Below are 13,320 nucleotides of genomic sequence, written 5' to 3'. Positions count from 1 at the left end.
ATCGGTAACAAGGTCTGTAAATTAAGGTAATGCGTTTCATTTACCTGAAACAGTTATACAGGGCACATAATAAGTGGAATTCTCTGAACTGTTCGGAAATATGCCCTCCTCCTACCCTAAATGTAAATTACTGTTCTTTGCTAGGACATGAGAAAACACGGTTGTTTTCAGGACTATAACTTATGTAAGTAAACAATAATTATTCAGAAGTCTGTAGTTACATCCAATCATTTTTGTACGAGTACTATTCTTTGTATAGTTTTCCTATAAAGTTTAATTTAATCGAAATACAAATAGATGACATTCCCAAAACAACACTTTTGGTCATAGGGATGCTTTGACTACAACGTGTATTTTTGTCAAACTTTATATATAGACGTTGATTCATTACAATTTTATTTCAAAATTTCGTACAATGAGTGATTATTAAATATTTCCGTATGTGTAATTGTCAAATACTGTAACCTATCACCATGCAGTAGTAAATTAATGCAGCATCTATTGAATTAGTTTCAAATAGTGCACGATTTACTGACCTGATCAATCAAATAGGCTACACTTATTATTTTAAAAATAATAATCCGAAGCAAGACAGCCCATGAAGGACATGACCGATCAGCCGGCCGCTGGCCTCACGTCCACATGCCGAAGCAGAGGTGGACGATCATCTAACCAGAACTTATTATTTTAGTGATGAAAATTACTTCTTAAATAATGAACAAACAGAAACATTAATACAACTTATAAAGAAACGTATGGATAATTCTCTATAACCAATTCATTACATTTATTTTTCAATATTGTATCCAGCCGTCTGAATTAAAATATTACAAAATCGATAATAGCTTCGAGAAGAAATTAGCGGTCATATTGAAAAAATCAGTTAAGGCGCAGTTTCACCAAGCTTCGTTAAAATAACGCTAACAGCATGTTAACTAACGTGTTGCTAAAAATTAAACAACCTGTTAGTGTAATAGTGTTTCACCAACCATTTGAGGTACTTTGGTTAGGTAACATGACGTTAGGAGTAATGTAACAGGAATCAAAGATGCAGTGATTGTATGAAAGTTTACTGAATGTGCCTTTAGTTAGTGTAGTCATTTGTTTTAGCGGAGAATTGTACTTTTTACATTATGGAAGTATTGGAGACTAACATAATTACAACGGAAATCGAGAAAAAGAAAGTGTAAGGAGCAGTAATTTTACCTCATATGAGAAATATAATTATTTTAATAGCTCTAGCAATTAACTATAGGAATGTAATGGAGCTCAAACGTAATGTTGATTCATTAGGAAAAAAGGAATAAGCATGGGTTTCTTTAACTCAAGATTTTCAATCGCCATTTGCATGTGAAAACGCGAACTATGAAACAAAGCAATGTTTTGAAAATATTAAAAGAAATGCTAAGATGGGTCATGCACAAGATACAGCAGAACATTTTAAAACTGATGGTGGCACTTTCACTCTCAAAATTGATATTTGTGCGAAGGTTCTTTCAATTATCCAGGATAAAATAGAACCAATAGAAAATTAAGACAATTGTGATGCTGAATATTACAATGGTAAGCGTTAACATTATTTTCATATCTTATATACCTATCTTTATACGTCATTAGTCATAATTACAAATGAACTGTTAAATGAGTGAAGTAAAGAAATATCGTTTTGAAAATCTGCAATTATATCTGAGTATTAATACGAAATAATAATCACAGAAATGCTTACGTTAATAAGCACACATCTTCTCTTTACTGCGGATGCAGTGCTAATATTAAATGCTGAAGCTGTGATTGCAGCTAATTGTTTTCACTGCAAATAGGCTATATCTCGAAATAATAATGCAGCTTGTAACATACGTTCCCAGGCAGCCATGATTCACGTTATAACAGGATGTTAAGGATTTAACTGTGGGAGTACGCTATGTTAATTTAACAGTGGGTTTAACATGATGTTAGCAGTAACAACAGTTGATGAAACATCTCTTCCGTTAAGTTTACTGTTAAACTGTCTTAACGACATGTTAAATATTTAACAAATTTGGTGAATCTGGGCCTGAAGTTTTAAGATAACAATGTTATTGTATCTTTCTTTCTCGCTAACAAGTTTGCTATTACAGTTATAAAGTGTAGGTTAGTGTAACTTTTATACAGTTAATTAATACAATAGGACCTAATTTACACATGATTCGAATATTTTTCAGATGTTCGGCATATCCGAAAATTTCTTTGCAGCTTATAAAAAGATCAATTTTACATTTCTTCTTCAATGATAAAAAAAATATTCCCTTGCATAGTGGTTCCCGAACTTTTTCAAGACGTGACCCATCTTCTGGCGAGGTATTTATTTACCATTATAGTACTAGCACTTAACCACACTTGACAAATACAAATCTATGTAAAATCGAAACTAACAATAATTTTTCTCAAAACCGTGGATACCACCCAACTTCTAAAGCGCTGGTACCTGCAAGACGAGAAATCGAAGTATGCAAACCTTTTTTCCAATCCTCTTTGGCTTCTTAGACTGGCCTTCTTTGTTGAAATATTTTCGAACACTTAAACATTTTGAATAGTAATTTGCAAGCCCAAAATGTTAACATAATAACAGTCGATATAAAAATGATGGATGTAGGCCTATAAGGAAACTTGATTTCTGGTCGACACCATTTGACAAAAATAAATCTGATTCATTCCAGTGTATTAATGAACTCATGGGATTAAGACACTCACAGATGGGTACCGAATCCCTTTTTAGAAAGTTGTGTACAAATTACTGAAATTAAAAAAAAATAAGGAAATACTAATTGAAAAGCGTAGCTTGCCTACTGATTCAATGTTGAAACTATATATTTTTGTTTCGCAGAGTGTAGAACAGCTTTGGATAAAAAGAAGATACCTAGAGGTTTCAAAACCTTTGAAATTTTTATAGCATTTGCAAACTAGTACCTATGTATGCAAATTAAGTTTCTCGTCTAAGATTTCCATCAATATACAAGCGAGAAATTTCCTTGAAATTTAAAATGATATTAGTATATGTGTATTGAATACACAGTTCAGAACTGAAAAGCTACTTACTTAAAACAAGAACATTCACCGCATTAATTTTTTTTTTATTTTATAACTATAAAATATGTTTTAAATTTTGTGTTCAACGTTGTTTATAACTACGTTTCTAAATATAATATAAAAGTGCGTTAATAACGCGTTTCTTGCTTTATTTTGTAAATAATCTTGTGGCCCCCATGGGGGTCGCGACTCACACTTTGGGAACCACTACCCTAACAAATAAATAAATAAATAAATAAATAAATAAATAAATAAATAAATAAATAAATAAATAAATAAATAAATAAATAAATAAATAAATAAATAAATAAATAAATAAATAAGTTGCAAGATGGAGAGAATGATATTTAAAATATAGTAAGACAAACGGCCGCAGGAGTCATTTACAAATACAATTACGCAACAACTGGATAATGCAGAATGGTACAACAGCGTCACTGCTTGCAACAGAATCATGTGAAATAAAAAAAGGAAAATTTGTTGGCAACTTAGTAAAATTCTTGACTGTCTTCTTTAAGAATTGACTTCAGTAGTCAAGTGCAAGGTTTAGCGAGCATAATGGCGGTTTTTAATATACTAAAAGAAAATACAGTTTTTTAAAGCTATTATAACATGTTATAGAGCACAATGAAGGACAAATATGATGTGATAAAGAGAATATCGTTGAAATCGATTACTATTGCAAGTAACTAGAATAGCTATCTCCTCTTCTTTCCCGCCAATCTTATCACAGTTCTCGGCCTCCTGTCAGTTATCCTCTCGTCTTACCCACTCTAAACCTGTCAGAGTCCTCCGTCTCCTGTCACTTTGTTATCCCATCACCAAACCCATTCTAACCTTGTCACAATCTTCGGTCTCCTATCACTTATCTATCCCCACATCTAACCCACTCTAAGCTTGTTATATTCCTCGTGCTCATGTCACTTATCTATTGCCTCATCTAACAGACGTAACGTTTAACATGCAATATTTATGTAAATACACACCAGCGGAGGGTGAAATACGATGGGACACGATCAGACGCTACCACTAATCTCTGCCAAACACGGGTAACCCACTGTGCCATTAAAGTAAAGAATAATATTACATATAATGCTTAAAGAGCGTATATTTCAAAATATTAATAGGTCTAAAGGGAAAAAGGTTGTTTGTTAATAAAAAATCTGCGAAACAAGTGCTGACGAGAAAAATTTTAATGGACAAGAATTTTCTCTATGACCGCTCCATAATTGCATTTCGTCATGTTGGTGACATGGCTTCGTTGTCATCGGAACGGCAGGGCTCAATGCTTCCACACCTTTTCCCTAGTTTAGCGAAGGTTTCAATGTATAATTTGTTAGTAGTATCATTCAACAATTCACCATTGTATAACAAAGCAATATTTAATTAATTACTATGATCTAAATATCTACTATATATGTACAATTGTTTACTCGACTTGAGCGCAACGTGAGAAAAATTTATTATTACAAATTGTCAATACTACCGCTGGTGCAAACTATGTATGATCATAGAAGTTATACGATATTTTTTTAGTAGGTTATTTTACGATGCTTTATCAACAGCTTAGTTTATTTAGCGTCTGAATGAGATGAAGGTGATAATGCCGGTGAAATGAGTTCGGGGTCCAGCACCCAAAGTTACCCAGCATTTGCTCATATTGGGTTGAGGGAAAACCCCGGAAATAACCTCAACCAGGTAACTTGCCCCGACCGGGAATCGAACCCGGGCAACCTGGTTTCGCGGCCAGACGCGCTAGCCGTTACTCCACAGATGTGGACTATACGATATTAAACGAGAGTCTTCTTAATACTTTATCATCAAAGATATAATTTATTAAGACAGTAATTGAAATAACTGAATAACTAATTCAATGATTTCATATTCGATCAAATTAGTGTTTACTTCTTAAAATCATGTTATAGGATATAACCAATTGATGTGATATGTTATCAAATATCATAGATTTCTGTGGAGCTTTTATCAAAATAATTTAGAATACTACTGCTATGTAAGAGCAAAATCTTAAAATGATTTCAAATTAATAATTATATTGCATTATACAGGGTGTTTCAGAGGTGGTGTTACAAACTTTCAGGGATAATGGCGAAGGGCACATGTATCAATTTGAGATAAGGAACCCTGGTCCGGAAATGACCGAGTCGAAAGTTACAAGCAAAAATAGTTGTGTGGAAATGAAATAATTTTATTCCTCTGTACACCTTATTTATGTGTATTTATCTGTACATCATACACATACTGTATTCATCTGACGTTGTTTACGTTGTCTACTTACAGTATTCCATTCAGTGCACTGTCTGAGGGATGGGGACAGGAAACTACACTAAAGCAATGCAGATAGCGTAATGTGTAACGGACATGGTCGGTCCTGATATGCACGTCTGTAGACAGCAGTGTATGTGTACAAGTTGCAGTGTCCAGTTGATCAGTCCTAGTGAAATGGAGGAGTACACGAGAGCGGAATAAGCAGACCTGATTTTCGAATACGGATGAGCCAATGGGAACAGTAGACAAGCTCACAGATTGTATCGGGACAAGTACCCACGTAGGAGACATTCGGCCCATACCATCTTTCCACGACTGTTCCAAAGGTTAAGGGAAGGAAGACACGTGGTGCCAAATTACAATTCCATTTCCACACAACTATTTTTGCTTATAACTTTCGACTCAGTCATTTCCGGACCATGGTTCCTTATCTCAAATTGATACATGTGCCCTTCGCCATCATCCCTGCAAGTTTGTAACACCACCTCGGAAACACTCTGTATATGCCTTACAATATATATTATAGGATTTTATTCTACAAAAGTGTGGTATAGCCTAATACATTAGAAGTAAATTCACCTGTGATTTGTAAAAATTATTATGGTTGTGTTTTCCAAAAATATGGTGTACAATTAAAAACAAATGTTATGAATTTTATTAATAACTTAAAATTTGATCTATTCAGACTCTATGCTTACAATCTGTTTTAATGTTAATTTTATCTAACATCATAATTTGAACTCACGAACCTCTGATCCAACTGCAAGCATCACGTGAGTCCAATAGAGGGGGGGGGGAGAACATGAGCAAAATGGTGGACTAGCTACATGTACTCTGAGCAGTTTTGAGGTTAAGTATGACGAATCCATAAAGTAGCCATAGAGAAATTATTTCCCATGGGGAAACAGGGGAGGTGCTTTGATGGTAATAGGATTCAGAGTGACCACCATTCTGCAACTTATCGTTTTTAAGATTTAGAAAATCATGCTGATTGAAATAGTTTAGCGTTATTACAGATCGATTTTTACAATAATACATGTTGTGATTGTAATATATTTCACGTCCACTCAATTTAGTTCCTTATTTTAGAGACTTCGTTACAACTTTTCTTTTTTGTTCTTACGTTTGTGACTTTGATGCTTTGTTATTGTCAACTTTCTCCACAACAACACATAAGAAACAAGACCAAACTAAGTTGGAATTTTTTACTGCAACCAGTTTTTACAAATGGACAATTTATTGTCCAACACATTCCAATCTTCAACAGAGGAAATCTCTTCGAAATATGTGACTGGTTCTCAGTCAATAAATTAGTATTAAGTTATAACAAAACTAACATAATTCAATTTAAATCCTGTCCAAATTCAACGTCGCAAATTTCTAGCTCAATAATTAACAATAGATCCCTATTAGACACAATAACAACCAAATTTCTTGGCTTAAAAATAGATAATGTGTTAAATTGGAAAAATCATATTAAATAAATTACCCCCAAACTAAATTCAGCTTGTTTTGCTATTAGATCTATGCAAAAGATAATAAATATCAATACCTTAAAAAGAATATACTTTGCATACTTCCACTCGGTAATGAGTTTTCGAATAATATTCTGGGAAAATTCCACAGATAGTAACAGTGTATTTCTATTACAAAAAAGAGTAATTAGAAAAATAGTATGTGCCAAATCTAGGGAATCGTGTAGGACTAATTTAAAAAAACTACAAATAATGCCCATTACTTGTCAGTATATCTTTTCATTAATAATCTTCCTCGTCTGTAATCGTGAAAACTTTGTAACTGATTCAACAGTTCATAGTATAAATACACGTCAAAAAATGACTTTCATACTTCATCGGCAAGTCTATCGTGCTATCAAAAAGGAGTGCGTTATATGGCAGTAAAAATTTTTAATAGTCTCCCTATCGATATAAAAAATGAAACTCAAAACATAAGATTATTTAGGGCCAAATTAAAGAAGTACCTAATTTCTCACGCCTCCTATTCTGTAGGTGAATTCATGACATTCAATAACACTTCATGAAATTGATACTAAAACTTTGTGTTGTGCTAGTAGACTATATTGTAAATCTCGTCTGTATATATTTGATCTAGACTGTGACTATAAATTAAAATTTTATAATAGTATTAAGTTTTTTGACTTGTTCCATGTTCTAGCTGTAAGCAATGTATGAATACCATGGAATGTTAATAAATACAACACAATACAATACAATTGTATAAAACACGATCACAAGATATTGTAAAAATATATGTAACACAAAGTGAAGAACAGGGCCATCTTTCAAAAGACAGCAGAGTTTTTATGAGAAACAGTCTAGGAAGAAGTCTTTTCTGCTTGAGGTGAGTGATATATTGCTCCTATATTTTATCATGAATTTCTAATTTTCTTTATATTCAATTATATGTATAGATTTCCTGGTATATCCACGATTCCGTTGATGCTCAACGGGTTACTATTTGTTAAACAGTCAGATTATTGAATTAATTTTTTTTTCTACTTTATGATTGATTATTCTGTTACTTTACCAGCCTCACCAATTCTGAATGCCATCTGGATCCTCTGAATCTGAAAACGAAACGGTAAATAGGAAGGCTTTCTAGAAGCAACGAAGTTAAGATTCTCTGATCATGCATGTCTTGATTTTCTAATTGATAATTTCTATGGAGCAGAATAGCAAGTTCAATATTGCAACATCAATTTCGCATAAATCTTGCTTTTAATTGTTCATGCATTAGCTAAATTATGCGTAATATACTCACTTTCACCTTATATAGATGATGCATGTTACAAAAGCGCAAGTTAAAATAAGTTTTTTTTGTAGGCTATTTTATTTTTACCAATTCAAATTTTTGTTTATGCTATGTTGGCTTCATTTATAACGTATCACTTCAACTAGATTTTCAAGATTATGTATATAAAGGCGTTGGATTTCTCTATTTTAGTTATCGTACGTTTGTAATATTATATTTTAATGATATGCCGGTGCCATTATGTAAACTTATAACTTATCACTTGAAATAACTTGATGCTATCTATCAATTAAGGCATATGTACACCTTTACATACGAAAAATTTTGTTTTGTATAATTTTGCTCTGTAAAATTTTTATACAATTGAGAATGGTACCAGGAAGAGAATGATGTGAACAGATCCCTTGAAATTATGTCTAAATTGTTTTCAAAAATTATTTTGTTTATAATTTTGACATGCAACTTGAAAAATGATAGCTCATGCAGTTTTTAAGATAGAGCCACAGTTTTTTCACTGTTTTATAGCTAAAACTATTCTTTAGTGCCTGACATAGAGCTATTTTTTATTTTTATTTACATTAATTAAATATTACCATATGTAACTTACAATAATATTTTATGTTGCATAAATCATGTAAAAATCCATAGATAATTATTAATTATATTAATGTTATTTTACTCATTGTCAGGCACTAGGGGACATTTCAAGCTTCAAAATGACACCAATATCTTCTTGGTATCACCATATTTGACTGAGATATCATGTTTGAAAGAATTAAATATTCTAAACTTACTATTTACAAGAAATGAGCCACAAACTTTCTGAGCCTAGAAGACTCCATCATCATATGTCACCCCTTAAGCAGCTCCATGTCGGTCCTGTTTCAGCTTCTTTCTGCCTCTCAAATACCTCCGCCTTGTTTTAACTTCAGGTGTTGAATGTTCTTTTTTTTGGCACTTTTGTCCCTATTTCCAGTGATGCAACAAATCCTGCGATGGTGTTTGTCCCAGGGTTTATGCCCATCCTCCTCAGAATTGTAATTTCTACTTTTGGACTCTTATTAAAATGACGTACAACATCATTGACACACAAATTTACAGTTTTATGACTAACAGTAAAAGATTATACATTACTTCATTATGTAAAAAAGTTTTTTTCAATCTAATGATCATGCCCAGATATCTATGCATCTATTTCGGGACTAGAAACAAGTTTATTTTACAAGTAATGCTAGACGAGGGGATTGACTGCTACGAAGTTCACTCCAAAAGCAATGCACTCCAAAAGTAAGTGACCGTGGCTGATGACACAGCATTTTGGAAAATGGGACTTATCTGAAAAACCATAAGGCATAAATCGAAAATCCTTATATCAAATTAAAGAGGAGAAAATTCTCTATTAAAATAGATATATTTAGAAAATTGTAATTTTTCATCATTTTTTGTGTTTTGTGGGTGTACATATACCTTAAATACAGATTACAACTTACTATTGTACAGTAATATTATGTAAAACAATTTATTATACACATAAGTACTGTTTCTAGTTTATTTATTAAAATCCAAAAACTTTCTTTATTTGTACACTATTCGATCTTTAATTAAGTTAACCTCTTCTCAGCATTAAATAATGTAATTGGAATGTTTTCGAAAAAAGCTACTTAAATATATACTTTGGGACAAACGTATTATGGAATGTCCTCTCATGTAAGCAATGGTATCATATGTCACAGATCTTAAACAAATAATAAGAAACTATGAGAGTACTGTTATGAAAAAAAAAAAAAAAGGCAAGAGATAAAGAATTCTGCCTGTAGTAACAATACACTTTAACCCACTTTAATTTAAATTCAATTTCAATCACGTAAAATAAGTAATTTTTTTCGCAAAAAAATTAATTCATAACATAAATGCAACGTTTATGTTAATGTGCATTACAGGTACCCCAGTTAAGTAAGCCTATACAAAATATATACAATCATATATTCAGAATATAATTAAAGTTGGTGTTTGTATCAGAGCGATAATATACAAAATGGTTTCGTAAATCTATTTTAAGTGTTTGATGAAACACTATTAAGGGTATATGTACGTGAACGACCACAATTACATGAGAAAATGCAGGCTCTAAATTTCTAAAATTTTATAAGGAAATGAACTCACAATTGGACAAAAATTACAAGGTACCACAACAAGACTTCTTAGAACTTAAATATCCGATAAAAGTATGAAAAGGTTACTAATAATATTTTTAAGAATTCACTTTTACCTTTAAATCAAATTTTCCAAAATTTGAAAATTTTCACACATATTATGTCATAAGTCCACAACCATTAGAGATAAAATTCTGAAATTTTGTACACTGATTTAATATGCATTTATACAAAAGGTAGACTACAATAATGCCCATTTCTTTTAAAATAGAAAAATTAGGTCACAAAACATTATGTAAATTTAAATATATTTTATATAGGACAAATAAAAAATTAATTGTATTAAAATAAACAACTCTACATGTCTGAGAGTAGTCTACTTTTCAGAAATAAGTGTTTATTACATTCAGGAAAAATATTAAATTTGTTACAGAGAGCATAACAATGTTATGATTACCAAAAGTGCAGAATTTTTTTTTTCATACTCTCATAAAACTGGTTTGAAAAATATTATTAGTAACCTTTTTTACACTTTTATCAGATATTTAAGTTCTAATAAGACTTGTTGTGGTAACTTGTAATTTTTGTCCAATTGTGAGTTCATGTTCTTATAAAATTTTAGAAATTTAGAACCTGCATTTTCTGATAATATTTGTGTTCTCTCACGTACATATACCCTTAAATTAAATTATATCTTGGTTGCTAACCCATTCTTGCCTTACCCTCACCCATTACACGACAGCAACTGGTTCTAGTTTCCTTCTTAATTCATAAGAATAGAAGTCAATTTAAGTATATCCATTTGGAATAACTATTATGATTGTAAACGTTGCATATGTAAAAAAGAAAAGAAATATTATTGTGCACATTTCTAATCAGCAAGGAAAAACATTTTACAAGCAGACTAGCCTATAGTAAGATATACATTATGATGCCCATGCAAACATGCTCAAACTAAATCAAATTCAAAACTGTATTTAATCTAAGTGCATCACAAAATTATGATAATAAAAAGAGTACAGTAAAACATAACATCACACCAGATGCGTAGAGGTACTTACTAACACTGGAAGAGGCCTAATCCTGAACAACTATATCGTGTTGAGGAAAAAAAGAAAGGAGAGAATACAATTAACTTTCGAGTCACAAGATGAAGGGATGTGCATCAGCACTATTTGCTGGCACCAAACGAACAACTGCATGGGAGCAAACCCAACCTCAATTGCTACAGACTGGGAATTCTGGCCATTAAGATCATTGATCATGAGTGCCTGCATATTGGTTTATTTTCTGTAGTGAATTCACCAAATATCAAAGACAACTGAATGACGACTAAGGAAAGTTGATATAGAGTACCGTATAGAACATCACTGTTATATATTTGTTGTAATAAAATACCATACAGTTTAAAATGTTGCCTGATGAAGGTTAAAAGTTTATTCTCCTATGATTCATTGCATTTACTCTTAGTCAACTCTTCTTAGAATCGAACTGCTGTCATCACGAACCTTTACCTCCATGAAGAATAAATCCAATATGGTGGCTGGAATGCAATGTCTTAATGCTAAACTACTATACGAGTTGAAAAGCTTCTAAAGAAGAATTAAAATGTGTTATAACATCATGCGCATGTGTATGCTAAAAAAAAAGATGGATATGCTTCATAAAAGGCTTATATATCATAGGAATTTGCATAAGATGACTGGTACGTCAGAACCTCTTCATGTAAATGTACCCAAAAATCTGGTGTGATGGTACAATTGGTTACAAAATGGAGGCAAAAATAAAAAATTTCCTCAGGCCTAAGGCACAATGGTCCAAAATGTTTCTATTATATAGTATAAGGAACAAGCTTGGACCTTACCATCAACAACACAATGCTATACTCAAATGTAAAGGTTATAATAATGTATTGCATACAACAAATTAGAAGTTGAGAATAACAGATGACATTAATATAACCTTTGTTTGAAGTGAGTTTACAACCTGCATTGATAAACTGACATAATGATCCAAGCTTCTAGTTCCATTTTGAAATAAGAAAAAAATTAATCAACTACAAACTTAAGACAAACAACAAACTTTTATTTTTTATTACTAATCACTAAGTTTTCATATTATCTTTCTCACCTTGGACCATTATTCCAGTGTCCTGCCCATGCTTGTTTCAGTTTGGAGTTTTAGGTCATGCGTTTTTATTTTAAAACCATGAACAACTTACATGCAAAATACACACAATTAAAAACACTGATACATTAGATCCATGTATTTTAATGGAAGATATTTTAAAATTATCCATCAGGCAGAACATAAAATGAGAAATATCGCTTTTGATTTCAAGTATTTTGTAACAAAACTTGTCTACATTTTAATTACAAATTATGTTAATAATGATCATAAATACAAGTTAATCTAATATAAATTTAACATAAAACAAGACCTTGAATATTGAGTGTACACAACACAAATTTTATATTGAGCAAATGGTTTGTTTAAAAAATGTAGGTAGATTTCAAATGTTTGTACTACATCTACTGTTTCTACAACTGAGTGTTTGAAAATTCTTTCTACGTTATATAGTATATTCAGTCTGAAATAAAATGCTACCACACATTAGAAAAAAAAACTGTATATTTATGTTATAGTTATATTTATGTTATTAAAACACACATTGCATGCATGAGTATCTGATTTACCAAATTTTTAAGCAATTAGTAACATTCTGAAATCAAATGATAAGATTAAAAATATTTCTTTGTATGAGTTTTGCATTATTAAAATTATATTATATGGAAATTATTAAATAACTAAACTATTTACGATACGCTTAAAATCACACATAATTGAAACAAATTATTATGAAAAATATTATGTATACAACATAACGGCAAGTTTAGATTAATAACATCCATCCTCACTATGTTGATAGGTGCTTTACATATAGATAAACATTCTAAGAATCAAAATGATGGAATTATAGCACAAACAGTTTTAACCAACTTTCTGAACGAAGCTCTAAACGTTGAGGTAAATGGATATGTTA

General features: G+C 31.4%; 1 protein-coding gene across 12 annotated transcripts in view; it reads right to left on the bottom strand.

Annotated features, from left to right (window-relative positions):
• The window catches only part of CASK (peripheral plasma membrane protein CASK), a 766,374-nt gene that overhangs the window by 113,646 nt on the left and 639,408 nt on the right, over positions 1–13,320 (bottom strand). For 7 of the 12 annotated variants that reach the window (XM_069812914.1, XM_069812912.1, XM_069812913.1 and 4 more), the window contains exon 5: positions 11,339–11,368. The exons of the other annotated variants lie outside the window; for them this stretch is intronic. In XM_069812914.1, the coding sequence (XP_069669015.1) occupies positions 11,339–11,368 (30 nt within the window). The remainder of the gene's footprint in view (positions 1–11,338; positions 11,369–13,320) is intronic. 12 annotated transcript variants of the gene reach the window in all.

Source organism: Periplaneta americana, chromosome 16, assembly GCF_040183065.1.
Source record: "Periplaneta americana isolate PAMFEO1 chromosome 16, P.americana_PAMFEO1_priV1, whole genome shotgun sequence".
Taxonomy (NCBI): domain Eukaryota; kingdom Metazoa; phylum Arthropoda; class Insecta; order Blattodea; family Blattidae; genus Periplaneta; species Periplaneta americana.
Note: the sequence above shows the minus strand (reverse complement) of the source record. Positions and strands in the feature narration are given on the sequence as shown.